The 20046-nt window shown below is 43.0% G+C and overlaps 1 protein-coding gene across 1 annotated transcript in view; it reads right to left on the bottom strand.

Annotated features, from left to right (window-relative positions):
- Window positions 1-20046, bottom strand: part of LOC138257365 (uncharacterized) — a 125578-nt gene that overhangs the window by 93775 nt on the left and 11757 nt on the right. Inside the window, exons 3-4 of the mRNA XM_069205901.1 lie at window positions 17105-17409; window positions 37-5552 (exon numbers count right to left, since the gene is read on the bottom strand). Coding sequence (XP_069062002.1) covers window positions 37-5552; window positions 17105-17409 — 5821 coding nt within the window. The remainder of the gene's footprint in view (window positions 1-36; window positions 5553-17104; window positions 17410-20046) is intronic.

The raw sequence follows: 20046 nt of genomic DNA, 5'->3' as shown, positions 1-20046 counted from the left end.
AGTAGACACATTCATCATTATTAGCTGGTTTCTTACCCTTCACTCCTCTCCTTTACTTTCTGCAGCTGGAGGGTGATGACGCCAGCTGAGGAGTCTTTGCCTGGGTAGATCTCCGTGGAGATGTTCTTCTGATTCTCATCCACCACAATTACCTTGATCCCTTTCCCCTCCATAAGGTCACTCTTGGTGAGGATGTTCAGATCCAGCTCTGTGGCCGTGCAGCTTCTGTCCTCCATTTTCTTCACATAGTCGTTCACCTCCTTCTGCTCAGCCTCTGTTAATTTATGTTTTTCTCCATCAACTGGTGTCTTCTTCATCTTTCTTTTGTGTTTTTGTTCTATGAAGAACCTCTCAGTCTTGTTTCTTCCAAGAATATTGTCAACAGTCTTCCCCACATGCTTATTCACTTCTGCACGAATAGGGTTATTTATCAAACTTGTTAGGTTGCTTGAAAGCAAAGCAGTAAAGTTATCACTCAGGTTTTGGGATATCGTATCCATCAATTTAACTTTCACTGCCTCCACATCTGGAAAGTTGTGGCGTCCATCATCCTTATAGTCAGCGGCAGATAGGAACCCATCACATTCCTTAACCATAAATGGAATGACTTTGTTTTCAATCACATCTTGAGTTGGGGCAGAATTTAGCATTTGCACAAAATCAGCCACACTTTTCCCGATAGCAACACTAAGCTTGAACCCTTTTTGGATAGCTCCACTCACTTTGGCCTTCTCCAGGATTTGCAGGATGCCATCTTTCATAGTGTTGAGGTGAGTGAAGAACTTGTTCAAGGTGTTGTAGTCTTCAGAGACATTAGTGACCGCTGACTGGCAAACATCTGCCAACATATCGTTCATAATCTGTTTATGGGTGTCTCTGATCCGAAAGGTTGATGGGTTTTCCTGTTTTAGGGCATTCTCTGGTACCCCATTGATAATTACAAACTTTATAATTGATTGGTTCAAAGTTTTGTCTCCTTTTATTGATTTTGCTATCATGTCTTTGAAAGCATCTTCGAATATATTTTTGAACACTGCTTGGAGGGCTTCATCCATGCCATACTCTAGAGCTTTCAGGGTCCCTTGTTTGGCCATCTCCTGTCCAGTGTACTTTAGTGCCTGCACAAAATTCTTCTTCATGGCAGAACTTGAGGCGAGGGTCTTGATGGATTTGTGAAAAACATTTTTGGAAATGGCAGAGGTAGTTGATTTTGCAGATGTATGAATTGAAGAAATGACAGCTTTTCCAGAACGAATTATGTCATCAGCAAGAGAAGAAAATGTTTTGGTTCCATTTAGCAGACTTTTGGTCACTTTTACAATGGCCTTTACTGCCTTTTTAATGAGGTTAAATCCTGCAGTAATGAGTGATAGCCCAATACTAATTGCTTTGGATATTGCCCATTCTGCCCAATCGAATGCACCCTTTATCATTCCTTCGATGCCTGATATCATGTCAGACACACCCTCGGATATCAGACCCATTCCGATCTGACTAGCCGTCCCACAGGTGAAAACACATACAAGTATCCCAGCAAGGACCTGCAGAGCTCCAAGAATAAAGCAAATGAGAGCATCAATGCAGAATTCTGGCTTTTTTTCCACTTCAAACACAAAGGACAGACCATAGTCATACAGCACAATAAGCTCGTCTGCGGTTATCGGGTTATGATCAGTTGACAATGAGAAGACAGCCTGGTCCTTGGTGATAGCGTTATTCTTCTTCTTTTGAAGCTCAGTTAACTTTGCTACTGACTTGTCAATGTAATCAATCCATGACTTAAACAGGCTCTTGCGGGTCTGCATTTGTTTTGTAAAGTTGGGATCATCTTTGTTGTGAGGTTCAAACTTGGCTATGCAGGACATCTGGCAGTAAACTGTAGTGTTTGACACCTCTGATACATAAATATCAATCATTTGCTTAGATTCTTTTAAAAGGTCTATTGCCTTCTGCATGTAGCCTTCCTGTCCCATATTAATTGTAATGTAGGCTTGATTATAGAGTGAGACAGCGCGGTACACCTCATCAGTCTTTACTGCTTTCTGCCAGAATGATAATGCTCCATAATCTGATTTTTTGTTCTGAGTGTGGAGATACATGCGATCCATAGCTTGTTTGATGAAGTCGTAAAAGTTATCTGATTCTCCTCGTAAGAGGCTGTCTGTCCTCCTCTGGATCACTTGGCCAAGGTCTTTCTCTAGCTCTTTGATGTCTTTATGTTCATCTATGTCTTTTTCATGTAGCGTGAGCCAAAGGGCCCAGCTCTCCTTTAAGGCATTGAGAGCTGGGTGGTAGTCAAGCTTTGTCTTAAAAGAATCAAGGATGCACTCACCCTTCTGTAAATCAGAAGTCGCGTAAATGTCTTGTTTTTCCTCCTTATTGTAATTCTGTTGAAAAACATTTAGGTGGTCACAAAAGGTCTCGAATAGTTCCTCTCGCATCTGCACTTCCAAGAGCTCATCATTTTCCATGTCTGCGATACGCTTCTTCTCATAGTCTGCTCTGAGCTGTCTCATGACTTCTACGGGTTGATCCTGATATGACGGCAATAAGCTTTCATGGTTTAAAATCATCTGGACCATCCCTGGATTTCCTTTACGAGAGGTTCGACCAAATATTTGCTTTTCAACTCTCATGCTTGTGGGGAAATGGGTGAGAATAACAAACAGCCCTCCACTTCCATTGACATCTTTAGTGATTTTAACATCTGTGCCTCTTCCACCGAGGTTTGTGGCAATGATAACATCTCCAGAACCAAATACTCTCTTTTCAATGTTGTGTTTATCACTTCTGGTGTACAAAGCTATTTTACCTGAATCAGAAACAATCTTTAGTTCTATTAACTCATTTTGTAGCTTTTCAGCCGTTTTCACATCTTCACAGACAACTAAAGTCGCTTGACCTTTACCCCACTGATTTGGACTTGTGCGCTCTTTCACACTGTCACAAATACTTTTGATCCATGCGTCGCGTCCTCCTTTGATCTGTAGAATGGGTAGTTCAGTCTTCTTGGTGTAGCGATGAGTAGGCATGATGTAACTAGACACCTTGTAGTGTTTTTTAAGGAATTCAACCTCTGCCTCCTCACCAAGGGTCCCAGAGACCCCGAACATGCCTGTACCTTTAGTATATCTTTTAAGGAAATGGAAATTTGACATGAAGTTGGTGACATTCGACAGTGGTGATATTGCAAGCTGGTGCTTCAGCTCCAAAAACTGCTGTAAGCCGTCACCCCAGCGCTTATTTTTCTCAAGCACACCTGTGGCTTTGAAGTCCACCGGGATGATGGTGTGGTATTCATGGATGGGCGTGTTGGTCTTCACTTGTCCCATGTCAGTGGTCGATTCTATCATGTACTCTCGATCCTTCACCATTGTGAGGGCCTTCAGTGCATTTTCCACAAAGACCTTCAGTCTGTTCTTGGTATATTCCTTTAGGTAGGCTGGCAGAAGAATAACATCCTCATCATTATTCTCTTGTTTATCTGGTGGTTTATAGGTATCTGAGTACCTGATTCTTGATTCCAGGTCACTGACTGCTCCTTCCACTAAATCCTTGTTGCTCATCAACTGACAAGCACGGCCATGTTCCTGAAGAAGAATGGAAATCTTGTCATGTTCAGCTATGGATCTGTTTTCAGCTGTAGTTTTATTGTCTGGCATAGAGTTGTTTGATGTGGCATTCTTATCAGCTGTAGAGTCTGAGGTATAATTGTCTGATGTGGAATTGTTCTTAAAAGGAGATGCTTTTCCATCCTTCAACTCATAACAGTCAAAGACAGCAGCATCTTCTAGAATTTTTTGAAAGATAGACAAAAGATCTCTCTGCTGATCAGGTCCGAGTTTATCCATGAGTTCCTTGATTTCAGAGTCTTGCGGTGCATCTGTTACTGGTTCTTCAGTTTTATCCAACAGTAATTCAATCTGCTTCACGTCTTCTTCACTGAAGAACCCCAGCTGCAGTCCGGGCATCAAAATGTCGAGAGGAGAAAAATGCTCTGATGTCTTCGGTCCCATCACAGCTGTTGCAGCAACTTTGTGAAAGAATTGTGTTCCTGTTGCCCAAAGTATGTCACCAGTTTTGGACTCTTGGATCCGTTGGCAAGTGCATACCTTTGCCCAGATGGCTGCCAGAAGTTGTTCTAAGTGCCGCATTCCTGTTGCTGCATGTGAAAGGAAAGTGACTTGGACACCACTGTCCAGGGTCATATAGTCTACCTCATCCACAATGGCTATGTCAAAAGCCCGCTCTCCTCTGGTTTTGCGTTTTTCAAACTCTTGTCGTAGAATGTCAGCAGCAAAGTTCCCTATTGTGCCATATACAATATCAGCTGCATAAGCCCCCTTAATGGCCTTGTCACTTTCTCTTGAGTCAGTGCATTCATCTAACCCTGGAGGTGGTACAACACTACAAGACACGTCAAACATTTTGTACAATTTGCTCCATTCCTCTTGATCTCGACGAGCAAGTACTGGAGAACTTGTGATGACATCAACCTTCTTCCCACGGATGGCATGAACAAGGGCGAGCATGGCCACAATGGAAGATTTGCCCTCGCCAGTAAATATCTCCAAAAGACATCCATTGCATTCAGGGGCTGTAGAAATGAGCAGGGTCAACACGGATGCGAGCTGGGTCATCCGTGGAAAATAGCCTTCAATCTTCTCTCCTGACTGCTTTACAATAGTCGTAGTGTCCTGAACAGCCACACACAAGCCAATCAAAATGTTAACCAGTGTCTCAATATCAGGATTTTCAAAGTTGATCGATCTGGTCATGGCTATACCTTCTTTCTTCATCTTTTCATCCAGATCTAGGGTTAGATATGCTGGAAGCCGAGCTTCAACTTCACTGAGCACTTTCTCCAGGATAGAAAGAACCTTTTCAGGATAATTCTTTTTTTTCATTTCCTCTAGAATGGTTTTTAAATCCTTGTCCTTCTCATTCTTTACAAGTTCCTGAAGAGGCAGCAGAGGATCCTGATCCCTCAAAGATGTGATGGTTGTATTTATATCGATCTGGTACGTCTGCACGCATTGGAGGATGGCTTCCACCTTCTCTTGTGAAACCCTGCTCTCCTGCACGTTTAGAGTGAATCGAACTGCCTGGATTGGGGTCCATGTACCACTGAATAATATGTTTCCAAGAAAGTCTTGGCTGGTGCTGGAAAGCTCTGAAAAGACAGCTCTTGATAGTTTCCCAGCTAAGGTCTTGTTTGTGTCATACAGCACATCCATGATACGAATAAGGAAGCTGGATATATCATCGATCTTATCTTTGCATTGCTTCATCTCAGACTCTTTTAATGTTACCTGCGCAGTTACCTTAAGTAGGCTCATCAGTTCAGTGAGTGAGATATTCTCATAATCAAAGGTATGCTCCAACCCTCTAAGACACCAGAATGGTATGTCCTTCTTCACAAGGAACTGGGCCATGAGTTGCTGCTGTAGCTTTTTCATCCGTTCACCAATTTCTTGGGATTCCAGACCTTTCTCTTCTTTCATGTTGATATGAATTAAGAGCTGTTTAAACTTCTCCTCGACATCCTTTTCCTACAATAGATAAACATGAATATGTGTTATTTTTTCCATGAATAGTTTGTGGGGTCAGTGTACAGCATGAACCACTGCTCTATTTGTGTAAGTCGCTAAAGTAGAATCTTCGATGAGTTCTGGTCACTACTGAGAACTTGTATGAATACTTCATAAAGCGCTACTCTAGACAAGGGTTCACCTGCAGTTAGCCCTTCATCCCATGCTTTTATGAACGCGTTTGGTAAGTTCTTGCTATTGGTGAATTCTCATGTTGTGCTTCAACAAGAAGTGCTCTTTTTGGTAAAATGTATGTAGTGCTAATATGATTTTACCTCTTTTATCAGCACTCTGAATTCCCCAAACTGAGAGATTTTGGAATAGTTTCATAGTCCAACATGCCCAGATGTACCATAAGAAACACTGAAGCATCTCACATAGGTGCATCACTTACTTCTGGGTGTTGTGTAGACATATTGCACACACTACCTTTGTTGCATCGCTAAATGAATGGATGCATCTATCCAGAGCAAACCATTGAGATAAACATGCATGAACTTCATATGAGAAGCTCATTCAAAAAGTTTATTATGAGTGGACACCTGAGCTCAGCCTCATTCCTATGTTTTCACTGTTAGATCCACATTAAGCAACAGACCCTTCAGTTACACAGATGGGACCAGGTGTAACCTATTACCTCTTTTCCTATCTCCAGTCTTTTAACTTTCAGAAAACAAACACTGTTATTCTAGGTGTTATCCGTATATAGCTTGTCTGGCCTTCACGGCCATGAGAAGTTTACTGACAGCAACAAGAGCCCCTCTAGTTAGGGTGAAGGTTTGCACTTTCTACATTCCTGTAAATAACTGAATAAAACACAATAATACAAAAGCTGTACAATTTCTAACTAAAGAAATATAATACAGATTCTGCAGAAAAATGTCATAGTCACTTTCATCTCCCCATACCTTTCAAACCAGCCTCAATAGAACCATTGGTATCACCCACCCTGAGCACATGCATCATCCTCCCCAAAGTATTCATCTCCTTCAAGTTCAACGGGTTCACTCTCCAAAACCACTTAACCTCACTGTCCTAGGACCCTTAAAAGATAAAGAGGCATGGAGGCTCCCTCATAGCACATTACAAATAACAAAAGATCAGACATCTTCATCATAGGCTGCTCCCTAACTTATACTAATAAAAAACATATTGTGGCTGCTTCAACAAATTAGAAGCTTTCAGTTCTTTCTCTGAAAAGCATGACAGCTGTCCACAAGCTAAATATGAGTACAAAACATGACCAATACATCACTTTTGGCAAAATATAATACTCAGGTAACCAGTGTATGAGGGGTTTCACTCTTCATTCTGATGTTTTGCTTCAGTGAAGCTGCCTTTGATGTATAGTCTCTGTAATCACATACATCACAGCTCACAAATATGCTAATATTTCTTAACTTCTTTAGTTAATATTTGTTCTTCCTCTAATCAACCCCCTAGCTCACATCTCTTCACTACATCTGGTCCTCAGTCTTTCAAATTCACTTATGTTCCTAATTTGTTTATGAAAGCAGTGTCCACAAAGGATCGAATGGGTTTTATTTCCCCTCATTTTTTTTTTAATGTCTCTCTCAAAGCAGAAATTTTCTAGAGCTTGTTGGGGTCCATTAAAATGTGATTTGGGAGTTTGCAAAGGTTTGTCATCTATCCCTTATAGATTTCCTATCTGATCCCATATGTCCAGCTCTTGTTCATTATCTGACCCCAATACATCCAGTGCTTATAAATGTTCTACTGGACCCTATAAATCCAGCCTTTATTCATTATCTGATGCCATACGTGCAGCCCCTGTATATTTTTTGTCTGCCTCTATATATCCATCCCCTGTGAATTATCTGACACTATGGTCCTATTTATGAATCTGGCAGTTACTAGACTGCCAGACTCACTGTGGCAGTCCGGACCACCGCAGCTTTGACGGTCCGACCATCAAATTACAAGTTTGCCAGTTGGACCCACAAAAGAACGCCGTCTCTGCCAGGATCAGTGATCATGATGGGATAACGCCGGTCCTGGTTGTAATCAGCCATGGCGGCTCTGAAGCTGCAGGGCTGATTACAGGCTTGTTCTTCGCCAGCCTTTTGATGGTGGTCTGACTGACATTAAAAGGCTGGCAGATAACAAGTGAATGGGGGCCACAAAGGGGCACCTGCACTGCCCATGGCCAAGCAGCCTTGAAAAGCACACTGTGTGCAGATAATGTGCATTTCAAAGGGTGCTTGAGCACCTGCGTGTGGCAGCATTGCTGCTAGCTCAGTTATGAGGGGGAACAATGCCGCCGCACCTTTCCCATTGTTCTGACAGGCAGGAACCTTGGTTCCCACCCGTCAGCCCATTGAGAAAGTTGTAATGAGGCCAGAGGGGAGACCCGCAGCACTGCAGTGGTCTCCTCATTGGGAGTTTGGGGGATGGATGTTTCCGTCTGCTAAACTCCTAATGACCCCCCTATATGTCCAGCACTTGTACATTTTCTGTCAGACCCTAATTGTTCAGCATTTGTACATTTTCTGACCCTATACTTCATGCGTTTGTGCATTTTGTGTCTGTTCGTATTTGTCCAGCCCATGTTAATTTTGTATCTGATCCTAAAGGACCAGCCCTTGTACATTTTCTATCTGACCCTCAATATAATTTAATTTTTTTAACCTTAGTCCCTATGGTATTGTCTTTGCCTATCACTATTTCTATGGAGTGTTTTGCAGTATCTGTATGTTGCCATCAAAGATACTTGTCTTATGCCAAGTCTGGGCTGGAATACATTTGACCCTGTTTTGTCATCCTGAGAAGCAATTGTCTTATTCTTTTGTGTGTGGGTGTTTGTACTAGCATGTCCCTCTCCAAGCCCCCCTTAAATTTATCCAACCCTTATTATTTTGTAGTAGATAATTACCAATTGTCCAACCACTCTCCAGCTCCATCCCACACTTACTAATATAGTCTATATGTATATGTGTGTAGATCTCCACAATGTTAGTGGAGATTCATGCATACAAAAGATATGAGAGGCTCCTGATGTGTCAGAAAACAAATTTACCTCCAAAGAGGTATCTGCATGTGACTGCAACAACATCTTCACTCTGAGGTATTCATCAAGACATCTGGGCTACATTAAGATCCTGGCGGTCAGACCGCCAGGGTTATGCCGTCTCTGCCGGGATTGGTGATCCCGACTGGTTGACGGAGGGTGCAGATTGGAATCAGCCAGGGCAGCGCTGCATGCGGTGCCGCCCTGCTGATTACGACCTGGTTCTCCACCAGCCTTATCATGCCAGGAAAAGGCTGGTGGACAACAGGTGCAGGGGGCCACAGTGGGGAACGTGCACTGACTATGCACTTGGCATGGGCAGTGCAGGGATCCCCATGCCCAGTACCCTTGCAATTTTCGTGCAGACAGTGAACATTGCAAGGGTGCTTGTGCTCCCTGCAGGTGACAGCATTGCCACTGGTTCGACTATGGAGACAATCCTGCCAGCACTTTCTCACTAGCCTGACTGGTGTAAACCTTGGTTTCTGCTCGTCAGCCTAGCGGGAAACTCTTAATGGGTCCGGCGGGGAGGTAGCCAGTGTGGCAGTAACCTCCCCATCGGAAGTTCGGCAGACAAGTCTTCCCTAATGAGGCCTCTGGTCCCAGTTGCAATCCTTTGATGTTGTTTCAAAGATTCTCTTATGACCATGTACCTGCAGAAGGCTCTGTTCAAGGCAACTGTCCTACATGCAAAGTTTACATTCCCCAGAAAGTGCAGTTGCCTAATCTTGTACTTCATGTGCACCCATCAGCTCCTCACTCAACATTTGGAGTTTCTCTTTAGGTGAGCCGGAATCAATGGCCACCTCATCTAACTCAGTGCCCATTGATAAGAATATTCTTGAGCTAAGTAATGTTGTTATAAAAATTATCAATGTTAATATGGTGTTCAAGAATTTAGTGATTAAAATATCATTTGTAATTATTTGAATGTGATTTAGTTGCTATTTTAATTGTGTGTTGTTACTGTTTATATAAAGGTTAGTTTTTAAATATAGATTCGAATTTTAAGTAATTTAGAATGTTTTATTTCCTTTTTTATAGTAATTCAGAATGTTGTAGTTGGTTTTGGGTTTATAGAGGAATGGGGTGGAAAGAGAATTAGTCAATAATAATTATGAATTATTTAATCTATTTTAATTAATTATATCATTGATATTTATTATGTAAATTAGTTAACATTGATTTCTTTTTGTCATGTTATTTGCTGTTTGTATAGGTGTAGGGTGGGAAGTCAATGAAGAAGTCATTAATCACTGTTAATTATTTAATTGATTTTAATATGCATTTTATGGAATACCTATTTATTTTAAATATATTCTAGCTGCTAGGCTTGTAGGGGCTTAAGATAGGAGGTTAACAAATCATAATTAATCAATATTGTATTCATAATTTTTAGTTCTTCAATTTGTAATTGTGTACAATATGGAATACTGATTAATTTTACTACTACTTAAAATGTGGCATACTAGATTTCCAGAAGTATGGGTTGGGAAGTTAATATATTAATAATTAAATAATTATTCATTATTATTTGTATTTTTCAAATTTAAATTATATAAAATATGGATGCGTATTTTAATTACATTTAAGTTGCGGACTGCTAGGTTTGTAGGGTTCTAGGCTAGGAAGTTAAATAATAATTATCAAATAATCATTAATTGATAATTATTTATTGATTTCAACTATGTAAATTATGGAATACTCTAATTTTAAGTTATTCTTTATGTGTGGGTTGCTAGTTTTGTATGGACGTAGGATGTTATGTTGATTAAATAATATTTGAATTATAAATATGTATTAATTGATAATTAAATCTGCCTGAAGTCAGTGTGTTTGACTATGTTCACTGGGATCCACCTAACCAGGACCCCAGTGATTATGCTCTCTCTCCTCTAAATGTTGTCACTGCATACCAGCAACCCAGTATTTCACCCAAAATTGGCATACTGGTCCCCCCTTATAAGTCCCTAGTATATGGTACCTAGGGCATTGGGGTGCAGGGGATCCCTATGGGCTAAAGCATTTCTTTTGCCACCCATAGAGAGCCCATGCAAAGGCTTCTGCAGGACTGCCATTGCAGCCTGTTTGAAATGGTGCATGCACCCTTTCACTGCCATTTACACTGCACCAGGTCACTTAGAAGTCACCCCTATAGCAGGTCCTTCAGCCCTGAGGGCAGGGTGCAGAGTACCTGTGTGTGAGGGAACCCCTGCACTAGCAGAGGTGCCCCCATGACCTCCAGGACTATTTTCCCAGATTTTGTGAGTGCAGGAACGCCATTTTACGCGTGCACTGGACATAGGAAACTACCTATGTCCAGCTTGTGGGAGGCTGGCCTGGTTTGTAGTGAGTACCAAGGGGTACTTACACTCTGCACCAGGTCCAGTTATCCCTTATTAGTGTAGAGGGGTGTCTAGCAGCTTTGGCTGATAGAAAAGGGTAGCTTAGCAGAGCAGCTTAGGCTGAACTAGGAGACATGCAAAGCTCCCACTATACCACTGCTGTCATATGCACAATATCATAAGAAAACACAATACACAGATATACTAAAAATAAAGGTACTTTATTTTTATGACAATATGCCAAAACTATCTCAGTGAGTACCCTCGGAATGAGGATAGCAAATATACACAAGATATATGTACACAATACCAAAAATATGCAGTAATAGCAATAGAAAGCAATGCAAGCAATGTAGAGTCACAATAGATTGCAACAAGGGCACATAGGTATAGGGGCAACACAAACTATATACTCTAGAAGTGGAATGCGAACCACAAATGGACCCCAAACCTATGTGAGCTTGTAGAGGGTCGCTGGGACTGTAAGAAAACAGTGAGGGTTAGAAAAATAGTCCACCCCAAGACCCTGAAAAGTAGGTGTAAAGTGCACCTAAGTTCCCCAGAGAGCACAGAAGTCGTGATAGGGGAATTCTGCAAGGAAGACCAACACCAGCAATGCAACAACAATGGATTTCCAGACGAGAGTACTAGTGGAACAAGGGGACCAAGTCCAAGAGTCACACTCAAGTCGGGAGTGGGCAGATGCCCAAGAAATGCCAGCTGAGGTTACAAAGAAGCTGCCATCGGATAGTAGAAGCTGTGGATTCTGCAAGAACGAAGAGGACTAGGAACTTCCCTTTTGGAGGATGGATGTCCCACGTCGTGAAGAAGCTTTCAGAGGTGTTCCCGTGCAGAAAGACCGCAAACAAGCCTTGCTAGCTGCAAGGGTCATTGTTAGGGTTTTTGGATGCTGCTGTGGCCCAGGAGGGACCAGGATGTCGCCAATTGCGTGAGGAGACAGAGGGGGCGTCCAGCAAGACAAAGAGCCCACTCAGAAGCAAGCAGCACCCGCAGAAGTGCCAGAACAGGCACTACGAAGAAGTGTGAACCGGAGCTCACCCGAAGTCACAAAAGAAGGTCCCACAACGCCGGAGGACAACTCAGACGGTACGCAGCAATGCAGTCTAGCTTGGGGAGGCAAGGACTTACCTCCACCAAACTTGGACTGAAGAGTCACTGGACTGTGGGAGTCACTTGGACAGAGTTGCTGAGTTCCAGGGTCCACGCTCGTTGTGCTGAGAGGGGACCCAGAGGACTGGTGATGCAGTCTTTTGGTGCCTATGGTTGCAGGGGGAAGATTCCGTCGACCCACGGGAGATTTCTTGGGAGCTTCTAGTGCAGAGAGGAGGCAGACTACCCCCACAGCATGCACCACCAGGAAAGCAGACGAGAAGGCGGCCGGATCAGCGATACAAGGTTGCAGTAGTCGTCTTAGCTACTTTGTTGCATTTTTGCAGGCGTCCAGAGCAGTCAGCGGTCGATTCCTTGGCAGAAGGTGAAGAGAGAGATGCAGAGGAACTCTGATGAGCTCTTGCATTCGTTATCTAGAGAATTCCCCAAAGCAGAGACCCTAAATAGCCAGAAAAGGAAGTTTGGCTACCTAGGAAGGAGGATAGGCGAGCAACACATGTAAGAGCCTATCAGAAGGAGTCTCTGATGTCACCTGCTGGCACTGGCCACTGAGAGCAGTTCAGTGTGCCAGCAGCACCTCTGTTTCCAAGATGGCAGAGGTCTGGAGCACACTGGAGGAGCCCTGGGCACCTCCCAGGGGAGGTGCAGGTCAGGGGAGTGGTCACTCCCCTTTCCTTTGTCCAGTTTCGTGCCAGAGCAGGGCTGGGGGATCCCTGAACTGGTGTAGACTGGCTTATGCAGAGATGGGCACCATCTGTGCCCATCAAAGCATTTCCAGAGGCTGGGGGAGGCTACTCCTCCCCAGCCCTGACACCTTTTTCCAAAGGGAGAGGGTGTAGCACCCTCTCTCTGAGGAAGTCCTTTGTTCTGCCATCCTGGGCCAAGCCTGGCTGGACCCCAGGAGGGCAGAAACCTGTCTGAGGGGTTGGCAGCAGCTGCAGTGAAACCCCGGAAAAGGCAGTTTGGCAGTGCCCGGGTCTGTGCTAGAGAATGGCATTGGGGTGACAATTCCATGATCTTAGACATGTTACATGGCCATATTCGGAGTTACCTATCTGACGCTATACATATGTAGTGACATATGTATAGTGCACACGTGTAATGATGTCCCCGCACTCACAAAGTCCAGGGATTTTGCCCTGAACAATGTGGGGGCACCTTGGCTAGTGCCAGGGTGCCCACACACTAAGTAACTTAGCACCCAACCTTTACCAGGTTAGAAATATAGGTGACTTATAAGTTACTTAAGTGCAGTGGTAAATGGCTGTGAAATAACGTGGACGTTATTTAACTCAGGCTGCAGTGGCAGGCCTGTGTAAGAATTTTCAGAGCTCCCTATGGGTGGCACAAGAAATGCAGCAGCCCATAGGGATCTCCTGGAACCCCAATACCCTGGGTACCTCAGTACCATATACTAGGGAATTATAAGGGTGTTCCAGTATGCCAATCTGAATTGGTGAAATTGGTCACTAGCCTGTTAGTGACAATTTGTAAAGAGAGAGCATAACCAATGAGGTTCTGGTTAGCAGAGCCTCAGTGAGACAGTTAGGCATCACACAGTGAACACATACATATAGGTCACAAACTTATGAGCACTGGGGTCCTGACTAGCAGGATCCCAGAGACACATAACAAACATACTGAAAACATAGGGTTTTCACTATGAGCACTGGGTCCTGGCTAGCAGGATCCCAGTGAGACAGTGAAAACACCCTGACATACACTCACAAACAAGCCAAAAGTGGGGGTAACAAGGCTAGAAAGAGGCTACTTTCTCATACAATATAATATCAAATATGGATTGTTGAGGTTCTATAAAAATTACATAGAGAATTCCTTTTCCCTGATGTTGAATTGAAAGATTATTAGATGCAGCCACCCTTAAAAGGATAAATTTGAATGTGCATAATACTCTTCTAAAATTGATTACTGTAGAAGCGAATGCAGGTTTTATGGCCTTTTTGTCATCAGCTAAGGCTCCTGGAAAGGACTGTTTTGTAGTAAAAATGTATGACACTTCAAGCTGAATTGGTGCCTGAGCTGGTACAATTGTATGATGCGATTTTGGGAGGTAAACAGAGGTTAAATTATTGTAATTTTGGAAACCAGAATAAAAAACATAATGAGGATCCTGCTGGCGTATAATATTTTTGAATAGAGATTTTAATGTTGTTATGAAGTTACTCTCAGAGAGGACATGGTGATTATTTTGAATTATTTCTAATATCATCAATCATAAACAAAAAAGTTTCATATCGAGAAGATGGCTGACAGCCAATGCTAAATATTTTATTATGCCCCAGATCATTATTATGGACACATCACTAGTGGTGCTTTTTTCAAGTGCTGAGAAGGCGCTTGATCGGGTGAGCAGGGTTTATGTGGCAGCAGTTTGAAGGTGAATTAGTTTTCTGGGCCAATACACCAGTCTGGTTTTGTGATTAGATAGCAAGGCTGATCCACACATTTTACTTAATGGAGAATATCAGGGGACAGTTAGAGTAGGGAGAGGGAAGAGGCAGGGATGTCCCCTTTCACCATTACTATCTGCTGTCTGTTCAGAGCCAACAGCTGCTTTGATTCTAGATGAAATACAGGTTGGCCCTAAGCTAGCTGGAGCCTGCAATACTCATGTATATGTGATGATATATTGCTATTTTTATTTTTGCAAAGAGAATATAGATAGGATATTTCACAGTATAGATGGTTCTTCAGTATCTCTGGCTATGAGATTAACAGAAATAAAATTAAGTTAGTATTCGCTAATGCTTCAGATGAAATATTTCAAAATATTTTGCAAGGTAGAAATCACCAGGTTCCCTTTAGGTATTTATGACATCAAGTCAAGAATAAAGGATCATTGAACAAACGGAATCATTCTTGGCTCTTATGAGAAATAAATCAGCTGCAAAATGTTTGTTAATCTGGGTCCAAGAGTAGCCAGACTAAACATTTTGGCTAAATTAGAAGACGGATGATGGGCACTGATTATGAGGATTATTTCTTTGGTAAAATATCACACATCAGGGGCCAGATGTAGCAACGTAGCAAATTGCGACTTGCAATTTGCGAGTCCGTGCGACTCGCAAATTGCAAGTCGCATTTTGGGATGCAGAAAGGTGTCTCAGACACCTTCTGCGAGTCGCTAGGGGGTCGCAAAGACCCACCTCATTAATATTAATGAGGTGGGTTGCAATTTGCGCCCCCATAGCGACTCAGGGCACTCATGGAGATGGAGGCCTGCTGGGAACAGCAGACCTCGATGTCCGTGACTGCTTTTAAATAAAGCAGTTTTTTTTTTTCTCAAGTGTAGCCCGTTTTCCTTAAAGGAAAACGAGCTGCACTTAGAAAAAATAACCGAAACCTTTTGTTTCGAATTTTTTCAGGGCAGGCAGTGGTCCTTTGGACCACTGCCTGCTCTGAAAAAATAATTTTGGTTCCAGTCACAAAGGGGAAGGGGTCCCATGGGGACCCCTTCCCGTTTGCGAGTGGGTTACCATCCACTTCAAGTGGATGGTAACTGCAACTCCATTGGAATTGCATACCACTGCGACTCGCAAATAGGAAGGGAACGCCCCTTCCTATTTGCGAGTCGGAAATGCATTTTGGCGAGTCGGTTCTGACTCGCAAAATGCATTTCTACGTAGCAAACACTCATTTGCGACTCGCAAACGGCGATTTTCGCCGTTTGCGAGTCGCAAATTGTTTGCTACATCTGGCCCCTTATGCTGAGTAATAATCCGCTGGTTGATTCATCAATTTACGAATCATCAATTTGCAAAATGTCATTTTGTGACATTGACATGAAGGTAATTTTTGTTCGGCTACATTCCAAAAATGTATCAAAATCATCTTCAGAAACAAATTAAATACTACATTTTATGAGCACTTCGTCACTGCTATAATCAGTGACTCAAGAAAACAAACCAAATGGCGAAAAATTAAGACTCCAGCTGTGAAGGGATCTCAGTGCGTCACCAAGTCTTACTCGAACTCTGGCTGATTTTTAAAAGAGAGCGATTAGAGAAGTCAAACAATTATTTTGGACCAAAGGGTCAAACCCTTTACACAGTTGGAAGAAGAATTTGTACTCCTTTTTTAAATAGTTGCTTTAATAATCACAAGCTGGAGTTCTGGGTAGTCTATGAAATTGCCTTTAGGAAGCAACCAGCACAGACCACCTTGTGCAGGTAGAAAGAATACTTTATATACGTAGAAAAATATATAATGATGAAATACTGGCAAGATGGAGGTGGATATTGAATCATGTTATAGAAACAGGGTGGAGATACTTAAACAAAAAATGCATTTACTGCTGCTAACTTTTAACCATAGAATGAGACATTTCTCAATTTAACAATTTATTATACAGCGGTGCCTTTATATAATTCTATAATGGGTACAGTGATAGATGAATATGGTGTAGACCTGCATTATGGATTTGCCTTTCTTTGAAAAATGTCTGGTGATCAAGCTTCTTAAACAAAAAAAAAATTGGTGGAATGAGTATTTTTCTAGACCTGTGTGTGACCTAGGTGGACTGCTACTCCCTGCAGCAAGACTTCAACGTATGGTGCATTTAGAACTAATATTATCTGCTCCAGAGATTTCAGACCTAAGAATGTCAGACCTGAAGACACTTGTAATGGGGATTTGGGTTATTTTACCTGTGATTATCGTCCAGGCTGAAAAACCCAAGCCATAGTGAGGGCTTTATGTCTTGTGTTGGTGCCATCATTTCTCAATGTCCACCCCTTCCACACTCTCGTCTCATCTCAACCACTTTCTCCCTGATCATCTCAGCATTTTTCTCACTCAGTCATAAGCTTTCCCTTGGTACCTGCACTCCTCCTTCCAGGGCTGCATTAAGGTTATGTGTCACAGTATCCTATAGCTTTTCTCTTCCCCTCCCACGCTTGGTGCCTCTCTAGATCCACCAGCACAAGCCCTGTTTCACACATTTGATCTAATCACATCTGATTTGGCATGACATGCCTGGTCTACCGTACCTCGTCAATGTCAATCTCCTCAGCATCATCTTCCACGGCATACTGCATGATGTGTGAGCGCTCTTGTAAGTTGGTTCGTCCTCGCTGGTGGCTCCTTTCTTTTAATTTCTCTGATGTTTTTGTCAGCCTTTCCTCCAGGGACTTGTTTTCTCGTTCAATCTCTTCTGCAATTCTTTTCTCCCTTTCCAGACGTTCTTGTTGTCGCTTCTCCTCCTCTCTCTGCTGTCGCTCCGCCTCCTCTCTCCGCTGTCGCTCCGCCTCCTCTCTCTGCTTTTCCTGTGCTATCCGATCTTCATCCTGTTTTGCTTAAAGTTGAATAAAAAAGGGGTAAGAACCAAAGCCAGTAATCTGTGACATGTGAATGTCCTCATTTGATGACAACATTCTATTACAGGGCAATATCGTTTTGTCTTGCTATACCATGGTGCTTGACCATGAGATGTGGCATTAAGATGGGCACTTGGTGGGCAATAGCAGCAAAATTACATCACACTTACTGGTGGTCCAAATGCAAGACTTCCTATCTGGAACTATATCCTATGTAGACCATTATGTCACTACAAGGCTCCTCCTTGGAGGGAGAATGTTGTTGTAACCGTGTGCTCGTGCAATATCACATGACAGGCATGTCTGCTTTAAGAAGGAATAGCTGCCAAGCGCTCAATTTGTACCTTGGTTACAGAGATGCCAACCTTCTACAAATAGTTTAAGATGACGAGGCCACCCGTCTCAGAGATGAACTCACAGATGCATCCTGAGGGCATTCAAGCAGGCTGCCTTGGTTGGCCTTCACAGCACTAAAGACTTAGGGCCAGATGTAGCAAAGAAACATTTTGCGACTTGCAAATAGCGAGTCATAGCGACTCGCTATTTGCAACTCGCAAAATGTTATGCAGTACGGTGTCTCAGACACCGACTGCGACTCGCTATGGGGTCGCGATGACCCACCTCATTAATATTCATGAGGTGGGTCGCAAATTGCGGCCCCATAGCGAGTCTAGGCACTCGCAAACATGGAGGCCTGCTGTCGTCATCAGACCTCCATGTTCGTGACTGCTTTAAATATAGCAGTTTTTTTTTAAGTGTAGCCCGTTTTTTTTTCCTTAAAGGGCCACTCCCTGCCCTGAAAAAATATTTGTGGGTCCATTGTGGGTCCATTCACAAAGTGGAAGGGGTCCCCTGGGGACCCCTTCCAATTTGAGAGTGGGTTATTATCCACTTCAAGTGGATGGTAACTGCGACTCCATTTGCGACCGAATCGCAAATAGGAAGGGAACACCCCTTCCTATTTGCGATTCTGAAATGCATATTGCGAGTCGGTCCTGACTCGCAATATGCATTTCTGAATAGCAAAGAGGCTTTTGCGCCTCGCAAACGTCGATTTTCGCCGTTTGCGAGGCGCAATCCCTTTGCTACATCTGGCCCCTAGTGAAGTGTCCCTGGATTGAAGGCAGGCTGCCTTGGCTAGGGTAGGCGTGACAGATGTTTAGCATAGGGGCTCAGTCTAAGAAGACAAGAACCCTTGACCTGGGCTAGAGAGCACTTCCATCCTTCCCAGATGCAAAACTCTGTAGTATACCAAACCTACAAGAATTTCACTCTAGAAGAATCTACATGCAAATTCCTTCCAACTGTAAAATATGTAGTAAGTAGCACTGAGGGGAATTTGAAAAGGGACAGGAGGAAAACAGAGTGGTTGCGAATGTAAAATGGTGAGGAACAGAGGAGTAAACACTGATCAGTATCATATCACTCTTGTCCAGAAGGAACCTGAAATTTGCAGTAATACGGAAGTCCAGAAGCTCAAAAATTGGAAACAGGAATGGAAATCGATAGTGAGTCAGACATGGAGAAGTATGTAAGGTGCACACGGGTCTGGCATGTTGGTGTAGGAGAGATGGTGTGATGAGGTGGCATAGCGCAGTGGCTGAAGTGTTTCGGAAGAAGCCAGGGCAACCTAAGCTGAGAGTGCTGGGTGGTGGAGGTCAAAGGATGAGAGTTGAGAAAAAAGTAACACAAAAAAAAGGGAGGCACTACAATTTGTCTGGGACAACATTTCAAGTTCTCTGTTAAATGTTTCCTAATTTTGGGAATCTTGCATCATTCTTATGATTCATGATTTAAGAAATTACACCATCATGACTTGTTGTGCACTTACGGTTCAGAATAAAAGCAATCGATCATAGAATAAAATGGACAGAAGGATGCATTTTGAACTAACATCTAGCTCTAATGTTCACATATGAATTCTGAACAGCCTATGGGATAGGTGTGAGGTGGTGAGGGACAGCTGAGGGGTGTCGGAGGAATTAAGCGCACTGAAGAGGCCTATCCATGGCTCCAACTGACATAATCCGTCTCATGGGTTTAGCTTCTCTTCATATCCTGATCAATGTGAAATTGAATAGAAATGACTTTAGTGCCGTTGGAAGGTCTACAGTCCCAAAACACATAACCCATGCATGCATGCACATAAACAGCAACGCACAAAACACATGCATGCATGCACATAAACATCAGCACACACACAACACACCCATGCCTCCACATAAACAGAAACATGGTATGGTGTGCAACAAATGATGGATTGGAATGTGGCCCCAAGTGATTACCAGTTGCTGAGATTAATTCAAGCATTTCATCTATCACTGTTTTGTATACTTATTTAGTTCTTCCACTGGGGCTTCCTCCTGATCCTTTTTCAGTCCCGGGTGGAATGTTTTTTCGTGATGTCTGAAGCTAGGTGACCAGTCCCCCTGGGTATTGGTATGGTTCAGCCGCTAGAGAGTGCAGTGCCACCAAACGTGCCACACTGGCATGGTTTGTCCTCGCGGTCATCAGTGTGAAGTTTGTCTGGCTATGGCTTCCGATTCTGGAGTTAGGGTCTGGTCAGTGAAGTGGACCTCACTGGCTTGTTGTTTCCTTTTGGATTTAGAGTGGTG

Source organism: Pleurodeles waltl, chromosome 1_2 (genome assembly GCF_031143425.1).
Source record: "Pleurodeles waltl isolate 20211129_DDA chromosome 1_2, aPleWal1.hap1.20221129, whole genome shotgun sequence".
Taxonomy (NCBI): Eukaryota; Metazoa; Chordata; class Amphibia; order Caudata; family Salamandridae; genus Pleurodeles; species Pleurodeles waltl.
The sequence above is the reverse complement of the archived record's forward strand: the minus strand, read 5'-3'. Positions and strand labels throughout refer to the sequence as shown.